The sequence below is a fragment of the Puma concolor genome, chromosome A2 (genome assembly GCF_028749965.1).
Source record: "Puma concolor isolate L17-30 chromosome A2, mPumCon1.1.hap2, whole genome shotgun sequence".
In the NCBI taxonomy this organism is placed as follows: Eukaryota; Metazoa; Chordata; class Mammalia; order Carnivora; family Felidae; genus Puma; species Puma concolor.
Window position 1 is genome coordinate 150,855,602 of NC_141668.1, and position 19,048 is coordinate 150,874,649.

A 19,048-nucleotide genomic window follows, 5' to 3' on the forward strand; every position below is an offset into this window, starting at 1 on the left:
TCTGCCCCTCCTCTGCTCGTGCTCTCTCTATCTAAATAAGCAAACTTAAAAAAAAAGAAAAATATAAGAAAACCCTGGAGAATCAATAATAAAACACATTCAAACAATTCAGTAAGGATTGTTTGTAACAGGATATAAAATTAGCCTACAAAAATCAGTAGGAGCAATAGTAGAGAAAATCCCATTTATAATAGCAACAAAGAAGACAAAATAATAAGAAATATGCAAAACCTATATGAGAAAAATGTAAAGCATTCCTGAAAGACACAAAAGTAGTCTTTTTTTTTTTTTTTTTTTTGAGAGAGAGCGCACGCATGAGTGTGGGAGAGGGGTAGAGGGAGAGAGAGAATCTTAAACAGTCTCCACACTCAGCATAGAGCCCGACACAGGGCTTGATCCCACAATGCTGATATCATGACCTGAGCTGAAATCAAGAGTCGGACACTCAACCAACTGAGCCACCCAGGTGCTCCCAAAAGTAGTCTTGAACAAATGAATGAACATTCTTTGTTCTTGGATAGGACAGTTCAAGAATATAATGAAACCCCATCAAAAATACTAAGTATTTCTAAACTGGACCTAGAGGATTTGATACAAGGCTCATGAGAAAATAAGCATGCAAATTCCGATCAAAATCCCAACAACATTTTTTGCAAAAATAGAAAAATCCATCCTAAAATTCATATGGAATCTCAAGGGACCCAAATAGCCAAACGATCTTAAAAAAGAACAAAGTGGGAAGACTCACACTTCCTGATTTCAAAACTTACTGTAAAGCTGCAGTAATCAAAACAGTATACTGCTGGCATAAAGACATATAGACCAAAGGAATAGAATAAATAGTTCTGAAATAACTTCTGGAATATATATGGGTCAAATGATTTTTTACAGGGGTGACAAGACCATTTAATGGGGGAAAGAACAGTCTTTTCCACACATTGTGCTGAGAAAACTGGATATCCACATGCAAAAGAAGAAAGTTGGACTCTTACATAATACCATATACAAAAATTAACTCAAAATGGATCAAAACTCTAATGTAAGAGCTAAAACTATAAAACTCTTAGAACACATCGGGAAAAGCTTCATGATACTGGACTTGGCAATGATCTCCTGGCTATGACAAAGGGAACAAAAGAAAAAAAGACGAATCAGAATTCATCAAAATGAAAAGCCTTGTGTCCTGGTAACATAAAGGACACGATAGACAGAATAAAAAGGCAAACCATGAAATGGGAGAAAGTATCACATATCTGATAAGGGATTGGTATCCAGAATATATAGACAACTCATAACACTCAACAACAAAAACCAAACAACTAGATTCAGATATGGGCAAAGATTGTTAATAGACATTTCTCCAAAGAAGGATCTACAAATGGCCAATAAACACATGAAAAGATGCCAACATCACTAATTGTTAGAGAAATGCAAATTAAAACCAAAATGGAATACCACTTCACATCCATTTGGATGACTATTATACAGAGAAAACAACAAGAAAAGAAACGTTGGGTGAGGATGTGAAGAAATTCGAACTTTTGTGCCCTGCTGGTGAGAATATAAAACAGTGCAGCTGCTAAGGCAGCTGGATGATGGTGTCCCAAAAATTAAAAATAGGGCTTTGCAAATACTGCTGACGCCACCAAGAGCTGCCCTGTGCCACCCCATCACGGTCAACTCCATGATGGTCTTTGACATTTGCCATCAACCATGAGCCCTTGGGCCACGTATCCTTTGAGCCATTTGCAAAGTTCCAAATATAGCCCAAAACTTTTGTGCTCTGAGGACTGGAGCAAAATGGATTTGCTTATAAAGGTTCCTGCTTTCACAGAATTATTCCAGGGTTTATACGCCAGGGTGGTGGCTTCACATGTCATAACAGCACTGATAGCGAGTCCATCTAGAGGGAGAAACCTGATGATGAGAATTTCATCCTGAAGCACACAGATCCTGGTGTCTCATCTACGGCAATTGCTGGACCCAACACAGACAGTTCCCAGTTTTTCATTCACACTACCAAGACTGAATGTTTGGGTGGCAAGAATGTGACCTTTGGCAAGGTGAGAGAGGGCATAAATACCATGGAAACCAAGGAGTGCTTTGGGTCGAGGGATGGCAAGACCGGCAAGAAGCTCACCATTGCCAAGTGTGGACAACCCTAATAAATTTGACGTGTGCTTTCTCTTAACTACAAGACTGTTCCTTCTCCCATATGCTCATAATAGCCTATAATCAGTGCTCTCACTGCAGCTCTTTGGTTCTGTGTTTTCCTTACCCCCCTTCAAATCTAGTTAGATTGCAGAGTTAACATTATGATTACAAAATAACAACTAAACAACAGCAACAAATAGAATTATCATATGGATAGCTAGTCCACTTCTGGGCATACACCCACAAGAACTGAAGGTAGGGACACAAGGAGAGATTTGTACACCTATACTCGCATTATGCACAAGAACCAAAAGATGGAAGCAGCCCAAGTGCCCATCAACAGATGAAAGGATACCTAACATGCAGTACGTGCATACAATGGAACATTAAAAGGATTTTTTTTCCTTTGAATGGAAAGAGATTCCGACGCACACTACAACGCGATGAACCAAGAAGACACTGTGCTCAGTGAAATAAGCCAGACACAAAAGGTCAAATCCTGTACGATTCACAGAGACAGAAGGTAGAACGGTGGTTGCCAGGGACTGGAGGGCAATGGGAATAGGGAGTTACTGTTTAACGAGTACAGAGTTTCGCAAAGTTCTGTGGATGGATGGTGGTGATAGTTGCACAACAATGTGAATGCACTTAATTCCACTGATCTGCACACTTAAAAATGGTTAAAATGGTAATTTTTACATTATGTCTATTTTGCCATAGTTTTAAGAAATAACCAGTTAAAACAAATAAAACATGCCAGAATAGCCAAGAAAACACTGAAAGGGCAAAGCTACAAAAGTGGGGGCTGGTCCTACAAGACATTAAAAAATACTGTAAAACATCCATAATTAAACCACAGTCCAACTGCACAAATAGACAAATGGGACAGTGAAGAGAGCAGAAAGTCCAAAAATAGACCTGACTGCATCTGAAAATTACTGTATGAAAAAGGTAGCATCTTGAATCACTGGGACACAGACGGAGGTTTTAATAAATGCTGATGGGTGTTTAGTAAACCACTTAATAAATGCTGGTCATTTAGAAAAAGATAAAATTGGATCCATACCACATACCATACATAAGGATGGGCTCCTGGGTGACTCAGTTGGCTAAGAGTTCAACTCTTGATTTTGGCTCAGGTCATGATCTCACATTCATGAGACAGAGCTCTGTAGCAGCTCTGGGCTGAAAGCTTGGAGCTTGCTTGGGATTTTCTCTCTCTCTCTCTCTCTCTCTCTCTCTCTCTCTCTCTGCCCCTCCCCCACTATTGCTCACATGCACTCTCTCTCTCTCTCAAAAATAAATAAATAAACATTAAAAAATAAGGATGGAACAAGGATATGAAACCATGCAAGTACTAGAAGAAACCCTCACGGTGGGGAAAGGCCATCTAACTGTGACTCAAAATCCAGATGTAATAGAAGAGATGATTAACAACATTGATTAGATAAATATTTTACAAGTTATATTACAAAAATTACCACAAGCAAAGTCAAAATACAACTGACAAACCAGGAGAAAATATTTACAACATACATCACAGATGAAGGATATCCCTAATATAGAAAGAACTCAAAATCAGAGGGAGGAAAAAGCCCAAAAGCCTGAGAGAAAAAAATGGGCAAAAGACATGAATAGACGAGTCACAAAAATATGTAAAAGGCGCCCTTAATCACATGAAAAGATGGAAAACACGTATGGCCTCACATATAACACTTCAGACTGATTTACCTTACTTATCTTCCGGACTGGCAGAAAATCACACAGCATGACAACAGACTCTTGGCAAGGCTGTGGGGGGAATGGCGCTCACACACTGCTGGCAGGTAAGCGAGATGGCACAACGCTTGCGGAGGGAAATTTGGCAACAGCTGAAAAACTACATCTGCTCTTATCTTTTGACCTAGCGATCCTGCTTCTCGCAATTTACCCTGAAGCTATCCCCAGGACAATATGAACATATAAATGCACAGGGTTTTTCACTGCAGTACTGTTTGTAATCGCAAACGGTCAGAAATGACCTAAATGCCTATATATTAGAGAATGGTTGAGTGAATGATGGTACAGGGCACATTCACACAATAGACTACTATGCAGCCATAAAAAAGGGATGAAGGAAATCTCAGTGAACTAGTAGGGATTGATGTCCAGGATGTATGTAAGTGAGAAAGGCAAAGGACAAAAGGATATCTATAGTGTGCTGCCCTTCAAGTAAGAAGGAATGACGTATAAGAAAATATACATGCTTGGGGGCGCCTGGGTGGCTCAGTCGGTTAAGCGTACGACTTCGGCTCAGGTCACGATCTCACGGTCCGTGAGTTCGAGCCCCGCGTCGGGCTCTGGACTGATGGCTCAGAGCCTGGAGCCTGCTTCCGGTTCTGTGTCTCCCTCTCTCTCTGCCCCTCCCCCGTTCATGCTCTGTCTCTCTCTGTCTCAAAAATAAATAAACGTTAAAAAAAAAAAATTAAAAAAAAAAAAAGAAAATATACATGCTCATTTGTACAAGAAGAAATACAGAAAGGATAAGCCAGAAGCTAGTGCTACTGGTTACCTATGGGCATGTGGTGGGGACAGGGTGGACAGGGGAAGATGTGGCTAGGATAGAATGAATGGGGGTGGAGAGTGACAGATCCGAGGATACCTTTATGAATACTACATATCACTGAGAGAAACAGATACATAGAATATATACATTATATACATAAAACAAATGGACCACCACCACATTGTATTTCATCAAATAAACATATCCCACTGAAGGGGGTGGAGAACTAAACCAAGTTGCTTGAATATAGCGACATTAATACTAAATGCCCCCAGGGTAAAGAGACAAAGAACACTGTATCAAAGTCTACTTAGTAAGGTTTTTCTTCCAAAGAGTATGAATTAGCAGTTTGAAATTACTTTCTGTATATTCTAGGACTGAGCAAATAAATACACTATGAACAACGGGAGCTAGTTTTCTTCTGGAGAAAGAAGTAAGAAATATGTATAAGTGAGAGTGAGCCATGTGGTGTTGGGGTCAATTTGAAGGTATCATTAGGAATCCATGGTTTTTAACAGACAGAAAGAATTAGACATGGGTGTGTGTGGGGGGGGGGTGTAATATGCAATTTAATGCAATTTAATGCAATGTAATATAATAATAGTATAACATAGTATAATAATATATATATTTCCCAGATTTGTCTGGCCTAAGAGCTTCACAGCAATGAGCATATCTAACGCCCAGATCTTGGTTTCTAAACTCCCCCACTGAAAGGAACCAGGGGTTCTTGGAGAAATAGCTGATTTCAGGGCTGGGTCTGGAGAAGTACAAGATGAGCCCGGCACTTCTTGCTATGCCCCAAATTAAAGACACACTCAAAGAACGATAGGAATATATCAGCTTGAGGAGGCTCTCTCTGGCCAAATCTGGGACAATTTGGGCACCAAAATAAAAAATAGTAGTAACAGGTTCTGTCCCTTTGAATAAGAATCCATGAGTTGATACTGATAATGAGAGATCTGGAGATGAAAAAGACATGACTTGGGGCCAAGAAGTCCACAGTGCAGTGGGCAACATGGCCCACAGGTGAGCACGGAGGGAGCATTGCCCCCTGGGCTCCTGGAGGAAGTGGGCACAACGAAGGGTCTGGTGGAGACTCACGAGGGCCCTTTGGGCATCCGGGGTGTACTCATGGCCCACTGCTTGATCTTGCTCAGGCTCTGCTCATTGATGAGCTGGTGGCCCTCAGAGGGCATGCAGTCCACGTACAGATTGTATAGCAGCAGAGCCTCTGTGTTCTTGCGCAGGGCGTTGGCCTGGACCACACGCTGCGTGAACACGCGTGGGTCCTCAGCGCAGAAGAGAAGCTGGATCCGAGGCACCCAGTACTGGCAGGCGAGGAGGGGGTGCCTTCCTGGGGCCAGGTGGGAGAGAAAAGGGAACACACAACACAGTCAGACTCTCTAGGCTGGAACACTGGGTTCTAGCCTGACTCTGCTACTGATGCATGGTGGCCCTGCACAAGTGGGTTCTCTCTTCTGACACCCTGTCACATCTGCAGAATGGGTATGACAACACTCCTCTCCCTGCCCACCCCACAGTTGGCCATGGATGGATGTGAAAGTGCTTTGTAAACCATAAAGATCTGTGCACAAACAGTCACACAGGGGCGGCTGCTGAAGTGCCCACTCCTCGCTGCCACACTCAAGGTAAACATCACTAACTGATGGGCCTTGGATGCCTTCTCTGCATCATGTTGCAAGTGGTACCGTCAGCTGCTCAGGGCAGGCATACCCAGTAATGGCCATTTGCCCTTCCTGGGGTCTCCCTCTGAATGATGGGTCCTCTGGTTTTCACTGGCCAGGGGACAGACAGCCACAGGACATACAGAGCAAGGAAGAATTCAGGCCTGATGTGGCTGTGCCATGGGTGGGGGGGTGGCCTCAGTCATGGTCCTGAGTGGGGGGTCTGCATGGGGTGGGGCAGAGAGCCTGTACCTTCAGCAGTGACCCCTCCATTCAGAATGGGCTTCCCCGTCTCATCTCGCACCAAGCCATTCTCATCTGTCTTGTGTACCAGGTACAGCTTCTTCTCCTTGTCATAGTCCAGGACACCGACATCGCACCATTCATACTTCAGCTTCCGACTTTTGGGGTCCTCTGAAACAGGAGGGGAACCCACCAGTGCTCTCTGCTGTAGGGTGGGTAGGGGACTCTGTGTGGGCAGCAGGCGCTGGGAACGAGTCTCAGTGGCTACTGGTCTGGCCTCCCTCCCACCAGGATGACCCCTTCTAGCTCCAGCAAAGCAGCGATCCTGCTTCCTTCCAGCTGAGCTGGCCTCTGGGGAACCCCTGGTGGCAGGGGGAGCCAGAAGGACCAGACCCCTCTGTCTCTGTGCTCTGCATGACCTCATCAGGATAGACAGAGACACAGGCCAGCAGAGCTAGAACGGGAGGCAGGAAAGCCCCAGGCACACAGAGACCTGGTGAGGATGTAGTTGTGAAGCTCATCATGTCTGAACTGGACCCCTTCAAAGTGACCAAGACCAGAGTGAACCCCTTCCCAGAGTGAACTGCATGTGGCAGTTGAACCCTTAGGCCCCTTATATCAGGACAGGTCAGGTCAAGGTAAAAGATTGCTGCCCTGCAGTGGCCCCAAAATGGGCCTCAGGGCCTGTTGGTCAGGATGGGCCTTCCACTCACTTCCTGGACTGCAAGCCTTTGCACTGCTTCTCCAGCTCATCTCCTGCCACCACCTACCCTTTTCTTTCTCCAGCCATACTGCATGTCTGGCTATTCCTGTGACTTTGGAGCTTACTCCTGCCTCAGGGACTTTGCATTGGCTATGCTCTCTGACTGGAACCGTCTTTGCTCAGGTCACCTCATTGATGGTTTGTTCCTTGCTCAAATGGCTTCCCCTCCACGAAGCATCTCTCCCTCAAAGAGTGCCTTTGCCCCAGGCACCCTCTGACTTGTTAGCCCATTTGTGTCCCTCACAGAGCCTGAAGTCATACTATGTATGCATCCAGTCCTGGTTGTGGTCAGCCTCCTCACACCTTTTAAGGCAGAAGTGCCTTAAAATAAGCTGATGGGTTCTACAGCCTGGGTTGAGGAAGAACAGCTGGAACTCCAAGGAATTGCTAACGTGCTGGCTGGATGCTATATGCTTCTCTTTGGAAAATGCTCTTTGGAAAATGCTGACCTGTCTTGGCTCAACTTAGAGAAGATGATGTCACAAGAAGGCACCAGCAGAAAACCAGAGGTCTCTGGCAGAAATGCTCCCTGCCAGCCCCCCTCCCACCAGTGCCACTGCCCAAGGCCAGGGCCCACATGAAGGAGGGCAAACAGAAGCACTTCCAGGAGGCTGGTACTTGGTACATTTAAGGTTAATGCAGCCCCCCCCCCCCCCCCACCTTCTGGTTTTATTGCCAGGAATTGGAGATCTGGGAACAATTGAGTTAAATTATTTTTGTAATTAAGTCCAAAGTAAAGGGAACATTCTGGGCTTCTTGTCTAGTTCAGAGAAATTGATTCCAGCATTAACATGTTTTTAAATCAAAACATAAACTTACAGCCTGCTCAATGGACTTACTGTGGGGCCCCCTGGAGGCTGAGAAGTCTTAAAACCAACCAGCATGGTTCTCAATCCGGGGCAGAGTCCATGGCGGGTGGGGGAGCACTCCCCGTCCCAAAGCGGCATGTCCACCACGGGGCAGGGAGCAGAGCAGCCCTCAGCCCTGCACAGAGGGGCAGCCAACTCCAACCTCCAACTTCATAACCCAGATCTTCCTCAGATGCTCACTCAGAGGCAGCCAAGGAAGGTCAACCTGGCTCAGTTCCCTACAGCAGCAAACACAGCCCCAGGGCAGATGTGGGGCCAAAGGAGGGACAGACACAGACAAAGCAGAGATACAGCTCATCTGTGGGACATCAGTGCAGGTATGTGTGTTGGGGGCGGGGAGAGATAGTGGCTGTGAATGGGTGATGGGAGGTGTGTGAGTATGTGTGGTGAAAACGTGTGTGATGTGGGGGATGGTGTGTGAGTATGATGGTAAGTGTGCTTGTGAATGTGTGTTTGCAAGCAGGTGTGTAAGCATGAGAATGTGTGTTGTCCATACAGAGGTGCAAGTTGAGAGGCCATAGGTAAAGCTAGAGCAATGGTGATTTCTAGGTGGCAGGAAGGAAGGCTTGAATTGTGCCCCTTGTACACATTTGAACATTTCCAACAAGCTTGCATATTTTTTATTACCAATAAATCAAAGATTTTTTTAAACACTAGACACTATCCAGCAGTCCCTTCCCCAACCCTCTCACAATGTCATCCCTGGTCCTTGTATTTTTTGACTCTATATGGCCAGCCCCTTAGTCTGTATCCCAGCTGGGAGGCCTCAAAAGATGGGAGCCCTCCCCTCCCACAGCTGCCAGCCCCTAGGGCAGCCCAGAAGTCAATGGTTGGGCTGCTTGCCAGACAGGGATGGTACAGACCAGGATCCTGCCCCCCACCCATGCCAGCCCTGCTCACCATGACCTAGGATGTCATCAGTGGGCAGGAGGGCTTTTCCAGGGACAGGTTTCCTGTCCTGAGACCCTGGCTCCAAGCCCATGTTGATCCACTCACTGGGAGTCCGGCAATCAAACTCCTCATTGTCAAATACCTGGAAGAAATGGGCAGAGGTCAGGAGGAGGCAGCTCTCCCCTAGAGGGGCCAAATGGGTTGGGTGTGGCAGAAGATGAGGGTGCCTAAGTAAGTCTTCTTCAGATGCAGAAGCTACAGACTGAGGGCCATGGGGCTGAATGTCTCCCCCACTATTCACAGGGGCCTGTGGGGTCTGGCTCTGTGAAACCCTGGACCCCCACCCAACCGGGCAACCCTGATGCAAGCAGAGGGGTATTTGGGGACTCAGAGCAGGATATGAGCTCTCTCTCCCACTGCCCAAGGATCATCCAGCTCAGGCCCAAGGGAAGAGGTGGACCTTGGATTTTTCTGAGCATTCCACCTACATGCAGAAATGAAGGAGATTCAGGGTAGTCAGGAGGCCACCCTTAGTAGGGTGATGTGGATTCAGCTCTGCCTCCCCACAGGGACTGCCAAGCAAGACATACTCAGGGTCAGGGAGAGGAAGGGCAGGGAGGCTAGTGAAAGCTAGAGCAGGCTATGCTCCCTCTTTCTCCTCCTCGGACCCAGTTTCCCCATCAGCATCCCAAAGGAGCTACAATGAGGCCCTCCTCCACCTCAGTTCCCCCCATCTCAGTGAGTCCAGGAGCAGTGGTCAGGGAGCTCCATATACTACTCCACAGTCCAACTGGGCTGCTTCTGGTGCCTCAAGGTTGGGAGCTGGGGGGACAGAGATTGCATACATAGGCTCCCCAGGCTCCCAAGTAAAAAGCAGAGTCAGCATCTCAGGGGTTCTGGGGCCCCTTCTGTCCCAGCCTAGGATGATCAAAACCCCTGGCGGGAAGGTCCAATTATGCTTGACGAGTGAGTGCTTATGATTCCCACAGATCCCCTTTCGGGTCTGATCTCTCGGCCGGGGTCCTGTACCCCTCCCACCCACCCTTCCCCCCACTGCTGACCATCAGCTTGCTATGGAAACTAGGCTCACCTTCAGTGGGAGGTAGATGGGAAAGAGCGGGTCATGGCCCTGCTCAATGGTCTGGGGGTGGTGGGGGTCTGGGTGCCTGGGCATGAGCTTGTCAGAGTCGATGCCCTCATGAGCCAGTAACTGCTCGATGTCCAGACTCAGGTACAGCCGCTTCCTCCTGGCCGAGGGGGGACAAGGGAATCTCATGACAGCTCAGCTCATCTGAGATGGCTTCATGGATGCCAGCAAGGGTCCACAGGGTCGTGGTGGATAGGAGTGTGGCCCAGGGATGCCTCCAGGGCCCCCCACTCCTCTGGAATTCATCAGGAAGTAGTGTGGTAGCTGGGGCTGATGTCTTGAGCCCCGGCTGCCCTGTGTCTGTCTGGTAGTTCCACTACATTGACCTAAATACCACCCTCCCCAATCCTACAGCAAGGAAAGCAGTTTGTTCCTATAAAGAAACCAAAGGGTGAGGCGCCTGGGTGGCTCAGTCAGTTAAGCATCTGACTCTTGATTTCAGCTCAGGTCATGATCTCATGGTTTGCGAGTTCAAGCCCTCTGCACCGACAGCAGGGAGCCTGCTTGGGATTGTCTCTCTGTGTGTCTCTCAAAATAAATAAATAAAACTTAAAACAAAAACAAAAACAAAAAAGAAAGCAAAGGGCTACAAGATTTGCACACAGGCCCATTTTAGTAACCTCTGCCATGAAGACGGTCACCTAGTAGCCTGCTGTCCCTCTCTCCTTGACTTGGGTGGATGCTGCCCCCGCAAAGGAATGGGCCCTCCCACTGCCAACCTGGCCATACCTCTCAATCTCAATCTTTCGGGGGCACTGGCCTGGCAGCACCAGGAAAGGCACCTGCACCTTGGGCTCGTAGGCCTGCAGTGGGAAGTCAGTCTGGGTGAGCACCCGGGTGGTGGACTCGAAGCTCTGCTGTTCCAAATGTTCCTCGAAGCCTTCAGGAATCTCAAAACTTCTGACTGCAGGCAGAGGCACAGGCAGGAGTGTCAGGGGCTCAGGCCAGAGCCCAATACGCCCCAAGACAAAGCGCTAGGTACTGGGTATGAGCGCCCTGGGGCAAGGGAAGCTCAGAGCTTGCCTGTGGCTGGCAGTGGAGACAAGAAGCCAGATTTGGCACCAGGCACCCAAGGGAGGGCAAGTCTGGAGGGACAAGGGCCTCCAGAGGGTGTGTTTTGGTCTTGCTTTTCCTCATGTGGATGGGGATGCAGAGCCGCCAAGCATCCCCACCCCACCCCACTGTGGATGGTAGGAGCACCCCACAACCCTTAGATCTGTACTCTGTAAGCATTTTCTGGGCCACAGATGTCTGTGAGACGGTACAGCCCAATAGACTGGATCCTCAGCTCACCACACAAATGCACATACATGTGATATTTCCTGAGCCACTTCTGGGGCTTCACAGACCCCATGAGGTCCGTGGGCACTGAGAGGACTAATCTGGGCAGTGTCAGCAAGGAGCCAGGCCTCTCCTGGGGCTGGGGAGGAGAGGCAGACAGCTGGGGCCTCTGAGCCTGATCGAAGCGGGTATCCTGTCTGCCAGCCAGGTGGGAGGGCTCCCACCTGATTCCTCACTCAGGGCCCCACCCACCTTGCTGCTTCTCCTGGAGCCACCCTATTCTCCCCTCTGCCACCGGAGACTGCCCCACACTCTGCAGTCCTGCCCCAGTCCTTACAGGACTCAGCGCAGAGCCTGGGAGGAGAGTCCTCATTCAGCAGAGATCTTCTGGGCACTTTCCCATGCCAGGCCCTATTCTAGACACTGGGGTCCCAGCAGGGAAAACTCAGACACAGCCCTGGCCTTCTCCAAGCTCATGTTCCAGGGGAGGTAGAAAAGGTAATTTATACATGTGAAAACCCTAGTGTCCCCAGCTGGGCAGAGAACTGATGCCCTGGCCCTCAGCAGCCCCACCCACTGTGGTGCCCTTGTCACAGCTCAGCTAAGAGGAACATAAGGTGTGGTTCACTGAGCACTAACCATTAGCTTGGCCCTTGCAAAGCACCTTATATCTTGTTACCCCCATTTTATAGCTGAGGAAACTGAGATCCTGAACCAAGAAGAAACAATCTAAGACCAGAGGTCTTGCTTCTAAATGGCACCCACTCATCCACCCTGCCCTTCTAGGCACTGACCTTTTGGAGTAAACTTGTCAAGGTCAGCCTGCCGCAGGAGATCTTGGTTCATGCAGGGACCACGGCACACTTCCTAAAACCAAATCCCAGAGCTCTAAGGGGGTATAAACATCCTGGGGACAGGCAGGACCTGGGAGGGACCACAAGGCCAAGTGTCGCCCCCAAGCCCACCAGGGAACACCCAAGGGCACGGGAATGGGGCAGAACAGTGAGTTTCCACAATTCCTCATTCAGAGGCCATAGTGGGCAACAAGCTCCAGCCACTTGGGACACCCCTGACCTCACCCCCTTCTGATCCTGCACAGCTCCCTCCTCACTCTAAGAACACTCCTGCTGTGTCTGGGAGCTGAGCCACTAGATGGAGGGACCACAAGTCCAGCAGGTGTCTCTGTGCATGTCTCCCCCACCAAGGGTGACTCTAGCACCCCCAGCATAGTGGGGATCCATGGATCTTTGCCCTAACCCTCTTGGCCTATCCTAGTTAGAACTTTCCTAAGGCTGTCCAGGACTACGGGGCTCTTTGAACTCTCCCCTGGTCATCACCTGTCTATACTCCCCCTACCCCAAGCCTCCATCTGTCCTCTCACATTCTCTCCTCCTTCTCTACACAGGCCATGGAGCTTGTCAGGGTTCCCAAGCCTCTGTACCTTCTGTTCCCCATGCCTGGAACACACCTCCTCCCAGCCACCCAGTAAACACATAGTATGCCACTTTGTCCAAGGACCCCCTCCCCAATCAGAGCTGGGGGACAATTCCCCCACCAAAGTCATTGTCCCATGACAATAGGGACACGGATGTCTTGTCCTCACTGTCACCAGTGCTCAGTCCAGGGCCTGTCACATAAGAGATATTCAGTAATGAATTGTTGAATGAATGGGCAAATGGATGGAGGGACAGATGGACAGATGATCAGAAGGATGGATGGGTGGGTGGATGGTGGGTGGATGGATGGATGGACAAATTATTAGACACAGATGGCTAGATGGATAAATGAACAAATGGACTGATGGCAAGATGGATGGGTGGAAGGAAGCAAGGAAGGAAGGGTGACTGGAACCCACAAGGAGGGTTTGGGCTTGGTAGGGGACAGCTACCACACTCACCCCCATTTGATCCAAGCTTCCAGGGCTGAGGATGTCAGAGTAGAACCCACGCTGCTTCATCAGGGGGTACTTCTTATCAGTGCCTGTCAGGGGCAACTTCCGGGGCTGCCCCAAGACTGAGAGTGTGGGTGGGGGCAGGGGTAAAGGCTGGGTATTGGGGTCAGGGCTTAGAGCCTTGGAGCCAAAATCTGGTCCCAGAAGAATCTTCCCCAGGTTATACTCTAGGTCTGCCTGGGTCCTCTTCAGGTTACACTCTTGGCCCGCAGGAGTACTGCTGCACTCTGGGCTCTGAGGGGTCCTTCCTGGGCTGTAGCCTTCTCTGTTAGGCTGCTCCATGCTGCTTCTTGAGGCGCTCCTAGGAGAAGATACTGGCATCACTGGGCCCTTGCTGGCTTCTGTTCAGCCCCCAGGGGCACCGGGACACAGGGATGCCTCATCTGCATCCTGCAACCGGCCACAGCTTGCCACACAGAGGGTGGAGAGGGAGGAAGTGGTCTCCTAATTTGGACAGACAGAGACACGCAGTGCCAGGTAGGTCCCACCAGGAGACGGCAGGGCCTTCCCTGGATGTGGCATGTGAGAAATGAGCCCCCAGAGTCAGGGGCAGAGTGAGGGGAGTCAGGGAAGCTCTGCAGATGCCCCCGCTGCAGTGCGTCCTTCTACACCTGCTCACCCCCTCTCCTCCATGTTAGACAGCAAGGCCTAGTTACTCACAAAGGAGACGAGGAAGGTGGCCCAGAGTTCACTCAGTGAAAGGCCCTGTTTGGTTTTCCCCAAAATGACTTTCAGCAGGAGGCAACCCTGGTGCCCCAGCCCAACTGAACTGCCCTGTCTCTCCCTACTGTGGGGTGCTGGGCCACGCACTGTCTCCCCCACCTGTGTCTGCCCCACACCATAACCCAGGAACCAGAGGACTAAATGGTCTCCCTGGAGGGATCCTGACCTTCCCGTGACCCACAGATCCCGCTGCCAGTTACAGAAGGGTATTCAGCTGCCCTGGCTCTCAGGGTCAGCTCAGCTCATGCAATGCATCCCCTTGCGTCTCCCCAGCAGGAACAGCACATGTACCACGGGGCTGCATACACATCCACCATCCCAGGGACAAGGGTTTGCAGAACGTTTACTACAGGCTGAGCAAGCCCTTGCCAAGCCGCTGTTGCTTTTGGGTACCTCAAAACGTATCACTGGGGGAAATCCTTGGTCAGGGCAGGGTTATAAGAGATTTGGACAAGGTTATGGTGATGAAGAGGTTTTCATGTAATGCAGGTACAAAAATAAAAAGGGAATGAGTCTATAATTATCTCAATAACAATGTCATTTAAAAAGAGAGGGTATCTTGTTACAAATAGAGAGGGAGGGAGGCAAACCGTAAGAGACTCTTAAATACAGAGAACAAACTGAGGGTTGATGGGGGAGGGGTGGGGAAGAGGAGAAAATGGGTGATGGGCATTGAGGGGGGCACCTGTTGGGATGAGCACTGGGTGTTGTATGTAAGCAATGAATCATGGGAATCTACCCTCAAAACGAAGAGCACACCATATACACGGTATGTTAGCCAACTTAACGATAAATTATATTAAAAACAAACAAACAAACAAATCTTTAAAAAAATAAATTAATAAAAAAGAGAGGGTATCTTAACAAAAGAATACCCTGACCCAAGCATCACCCTCTCCTCTGGCCCCATCCCATTTCCCAACCCCTGCACACTGCAACAAAGCAGCCAGGAGTTCACGGTACAAGCCGCTCTGTTGGCTGGATGTTTCGTGCCCTGTTGTCTCCATTTTAAGCATGCCTGGCTGGTGTAGGCTTCCTGTTGGATCACTGCAGGGTAATCCTGTCTGGACTGACCTGAAAGGCGGGCTGGGTAGCCAGGACTGTCTGGATCAAAGCTACCCAGCAGTGCTGAAGCAGCCTGAAGTGCTGAGTCCGTTTCTAAGAAGGAGGTGGTGAGTTGGCAAGACCACTTTAGGGCCTGTGAAAGGCCAGATAGGGCTCTGGCAGGAAGGCCCAAACTCTGAGCCCAGAGGCTGACCAGTTTCTAACCAGTGTCCTACTAGAACTCGGTTCCCTGAACCCATTCCCTGGTAGTCAGCCACCTCCTGGGACAGGCCCTAAAAACAATGTTGAGTTTGGCCTACCCATCTGACAGTCACCAGCCCTTCCCAGAGCACCCTAACGGACAGAGGACCCACTGGGGCTCAGCTCCATCATGGCTGCAAACCCAAAGATGTCTGCTCATCTTTGAACAAAATCACCAAACAAGGCAGTTCTTGGAGAGGCGGGGTCCCCACTCCACAGGAGGGCATCCCACTCCCTGGTTTCCCCAGCTCTCAAATGTGCTTGAATATGTTGGGCTGCTGAGCTGGTGTGTCATCAGGCTCAGCCAAGATGACAGATGCAGAAATGTCCAGGAAAGCACAGTGTTACTGGAGGCAAAAGGAGCCTGTGTTGGGGGTTTTTTTTCTCCCATGAGCCAACTCCCTCCAAGAAGTCTGGCAGTGGGGGATCCATACAGACACGTTCCATGAAGGAAGGCACGAGAGCAAGCTGCAAACTCAGAATCCTGTCTCTCCTCCATCCCTCAGCCCTTTACAAAGATCCACGGCTCCCTTCCCATCCCACCCCAGCTCTAGGCACCTGTGCATTGCTGGTGTGCACAGGACCTGTGACAGATACACAGACAGATCCACCTCTGTCTCCTATCAGCCCCACCAGTGATGGCTGCCTCTATGTGGGAATGAGTGGGGCTGGTAAGAGGGTGAGTACATGGTTACCAGCAAGCCTCTGCTGCTCACTCTGGGCACTCTCTCCTCTTACATGAGGAAACTGACCAGTAAGATGGCAGGGGTGGCCCCAGCAGACACAGTGTGTGGCAATGGTGAATGCTATTAGGGGCTTACATGTAGTTTGTGCAACATCTCGTTCAAACCTCTGAGGTGAGAACTGAGACTATCCTCATTTCTCAGAGGTAGGGCAAATGAGGTTCAGAGAGGTTAAGGGACCTGTGCAAGTTCAGCCAGCCAGCAAGAGGCACAGGTGGAATTTAAACCGAGGCATTCTTTCTCCCCAGTCAGACCACCTGGGAGTCCTAATTGCTTGAGTCAGAAGAAGCTTCAGATTGGATTCAGTGACATTCAGCCCCATGTGACCCAACCACCTACCAGGCACTGGCTGGATGGACACAAATGAACAAGGGGGTTTGATCCTCATGACACATACTACTACCATCACCAATCCACAAACAAGGAAATGAAGGTCCAGAGAAGTCAAGAAACTTGCAAAGGACACACAGCCAAGAACTGACAGAACCAGAAGGGAAACTGAGGTCTTCACTTCTGGCTGACCCAAAGATCCATGTCCCTAAGCAACACCACAATGGTTCTCAAACTGTACACCAAAGAGCCCTGAGGTTCTTTGGTGAGTGCTTGTGGGGAGGAGGGCCAAAGCAGAAGAAATTCAGAGCCACCCAACCTTGGATTCAGCAAAGACCCTGTATCTGTTTCACATACCAGGTTCTGTGTAAGGTGTCATCTAATAGATCTGTGGCTTAAAGGATTTTTGAAGTCTCTTCCCTTGTGGGGGCTACCTGGCAAACACTACTACTGTGGATGGCAATAACCCCGACAGGCGTGGGGTTCTCTCCGCCTTTTTGGAGTACTCACCTAACGTGAGCCCCTCTGTGCTCCCACATCTGTCTGAGGCTCTTCCCTCCAGCGAACACCTCCCTGTATTGTATGTGCGCATCTATCCTCCCTGCCAGGTGATCGTAAGAGCTGCAAATGCAGGAATTTGGGGGTGACGTTGGTCTCTGGAACCTCAGCACCTAGCACAGGACTGGCACAGGCTTGGCACAGAGTAGGTGCCTCAAAGGTGTCTGCCAAATGATTTCATGAGTGAGAAAAGTAAGGAAAGAAAGCTGATGTCTGTAACGAGTCTGTGAGATAGGGACGGCGGTGCTCTGAGGATTTGCAGATGGGGACATGGAGGACTAAGGCTGCAGTTGACATCAGGAGAGGGACTGTGTGGCTGATAAGGACTTAGGCTCCTTGCCTGCAGGGGCCTTCCACAGGGCGGGGAGTTGTGGCTACATTCTCCGCGTGTGGGGCGGGGGGAGGGCAAAAAGTCAGTCTAGTAAGTACAGGGCTTACCTGGAAGGTTATTTAAAAGTGCCCCCCACTCCTTTCCCCCTGGCCGAGGTTCAGGACATTGAATGCGCAGTCAGAGACAGGAATGTGGACCCTGGGCCGGAAGGGAGTCCTCCTTCCCGTCCACTCGCCTTCTGTGCCTTATCGAGGTGCCCCTGCCCCTGCTGGCCCAACCATCCCCCTCGGTGGCCACCAACTTACCGGCTCCAACGAGCAGAGTGCGGTCTGGTGGCCCGTCTCTAGGGAGGGACGCTGGGCCTGTTGCTAAGGGGCGGGATCATCCGCGCGGCGGGCGGGACTTCCGCCCCCGAACGCTCCCCGGGTCTGCAAGTCCCCTCGCCCAACACCACCTACAGGCTGGGACTTGGTTCCTCCCGCCCTGTGCTCCCGTCTTTCCTCGGCGGGATGGGGACAGTGGCCGCCCTCTAGTCTGTCAAACCCAGGCTCCATTACCTGTCTCCCCTCCCTGACTCTTCTAGAGTAAAGAGACAAAACAGCCAAACGCAGGGTAAGGACTTTGATTGAATCCTGGGGAAAATAAATAAAATAACAAGTAAAGTTACGTGAATAATTTGGGGGTAATAATTGAGGAAGTTCATATCTAAGCCACAGCTGTGGGCCAGATGGTCAGATCGCTGCGAAAAGGGTCACTTCTGTTCTCTGGAGGTTCAGCTTGTACAGAAACACACACACACACACACACACACACACACACACACACACACACACACCAGGCTGCAACTCAGCCTCCTCAGGGTGGGCAGTGGGTGCTCCTGCCCCCGATCTTTGGCCTCAGTCACCCATCTGCTCCAAGGACCTGGCATGAGTTCAGGCTTTGATCCTCCTGTCTGTCCTGGATATTGAATTTTTGTTAATTTTCTTACATGTGAAAAATGATATTGTGGTTGTATAGGAGACTGTCCCTGTCTTAACTGATGTGGGCTGAAGAATTTCAGGACAAATGTCAGGATATCCGCTGCTGTGACTTCCTTTCAAATGGTTTGGCTAGATTTATATATAGATAAGTATAGTTAGGAGATGAAGCAACAATGGTCCAATACTGACAACTGAGAAATATAAACGTTTACTGATGTCCACTGCACTAGTCTTAAACATTTGGCGGGGTGGGGGGGTGGGGAGTGGGGGGAGAGGGTCAGGGTAAGAGGTGGGTTACAAACCAAAAGAAAATTTAAAAACCATCCCACCTCAACCTGAGAACCCTTACCCAGAGAGCTTTCTCCACATTGGCCCCATTTCATAGATGGGGAAACTGAGGCTTGGTGAGGCAGGTTGGTGTTGAGGGAGGTAGGAGGACCCGAGGTTCATTAAACAAATGTCCAATTCTATTTGACATTTTAGTTATGCTACCTTAGTGTCAAGCCAGTGCTGGGCACTGAGCATTCAGATTTAAACTGGTTTCTG

The 19,048-nt window shown here is 49.6% G+C and overlaps 1 protein-coding gene across 7 annotated transcripts in view; it reads right to left on the reverse strand.

Moving 5' to 3' along the window:
* DNAH1 (dynein axonemal heavy chain 1) overlaps positions 1 to 17,935 on the reverse strand; it is a 76,925-nt gene extending 58,990 nt beyond the window's left edge. For all 7 annotated transcript variants that reach the window (XM_086698025.1, XM_086698022.1, XM_086698020.1 and 4 more), the window contains exons 1-8: positions 17,828 to 17,935; positions 13,479 to 13,833; positions 12,376 to 12,448; positions 11,030 to 11,204; positions 10,244 to 10,400; positions 9,163 to 9,295; positions 6,640 to 6,801; positions 5,804 to 6,056 (exon numbers count right to left, since the gene is read on the reverse strand). In XM_086698025.1, the coding sequence (XP_086554151.1) occupies positions 5,804 to 6,056; positions 6,640 to 6,801; positions 9,163 to 9,295; positions 10,244 to 10,400; positions 11,030 to 11,204; positions 12,376 to 12,448; positions 13,479 to 13,814 (1,289 nt within the window). In that variant the 5' untranslated portion in view covers positions 13,815 to 13,833; positions 17,828 to 17,935. The remainder of the gene's footprint in view (positions 1 to 5,803; positions 6,057 to 6,639; positions 6,802 to 9,162; positions 9,296 to 10,243; positions 10,401 to 11,029; positions 11,205 to 12,375; positions 12,449 to 13,478; positions 13,834 to 17,827) is intronic.
* Between the last annotated feature and the right edge of the window lie 1,113 nt (positions 17,936 to 19,048).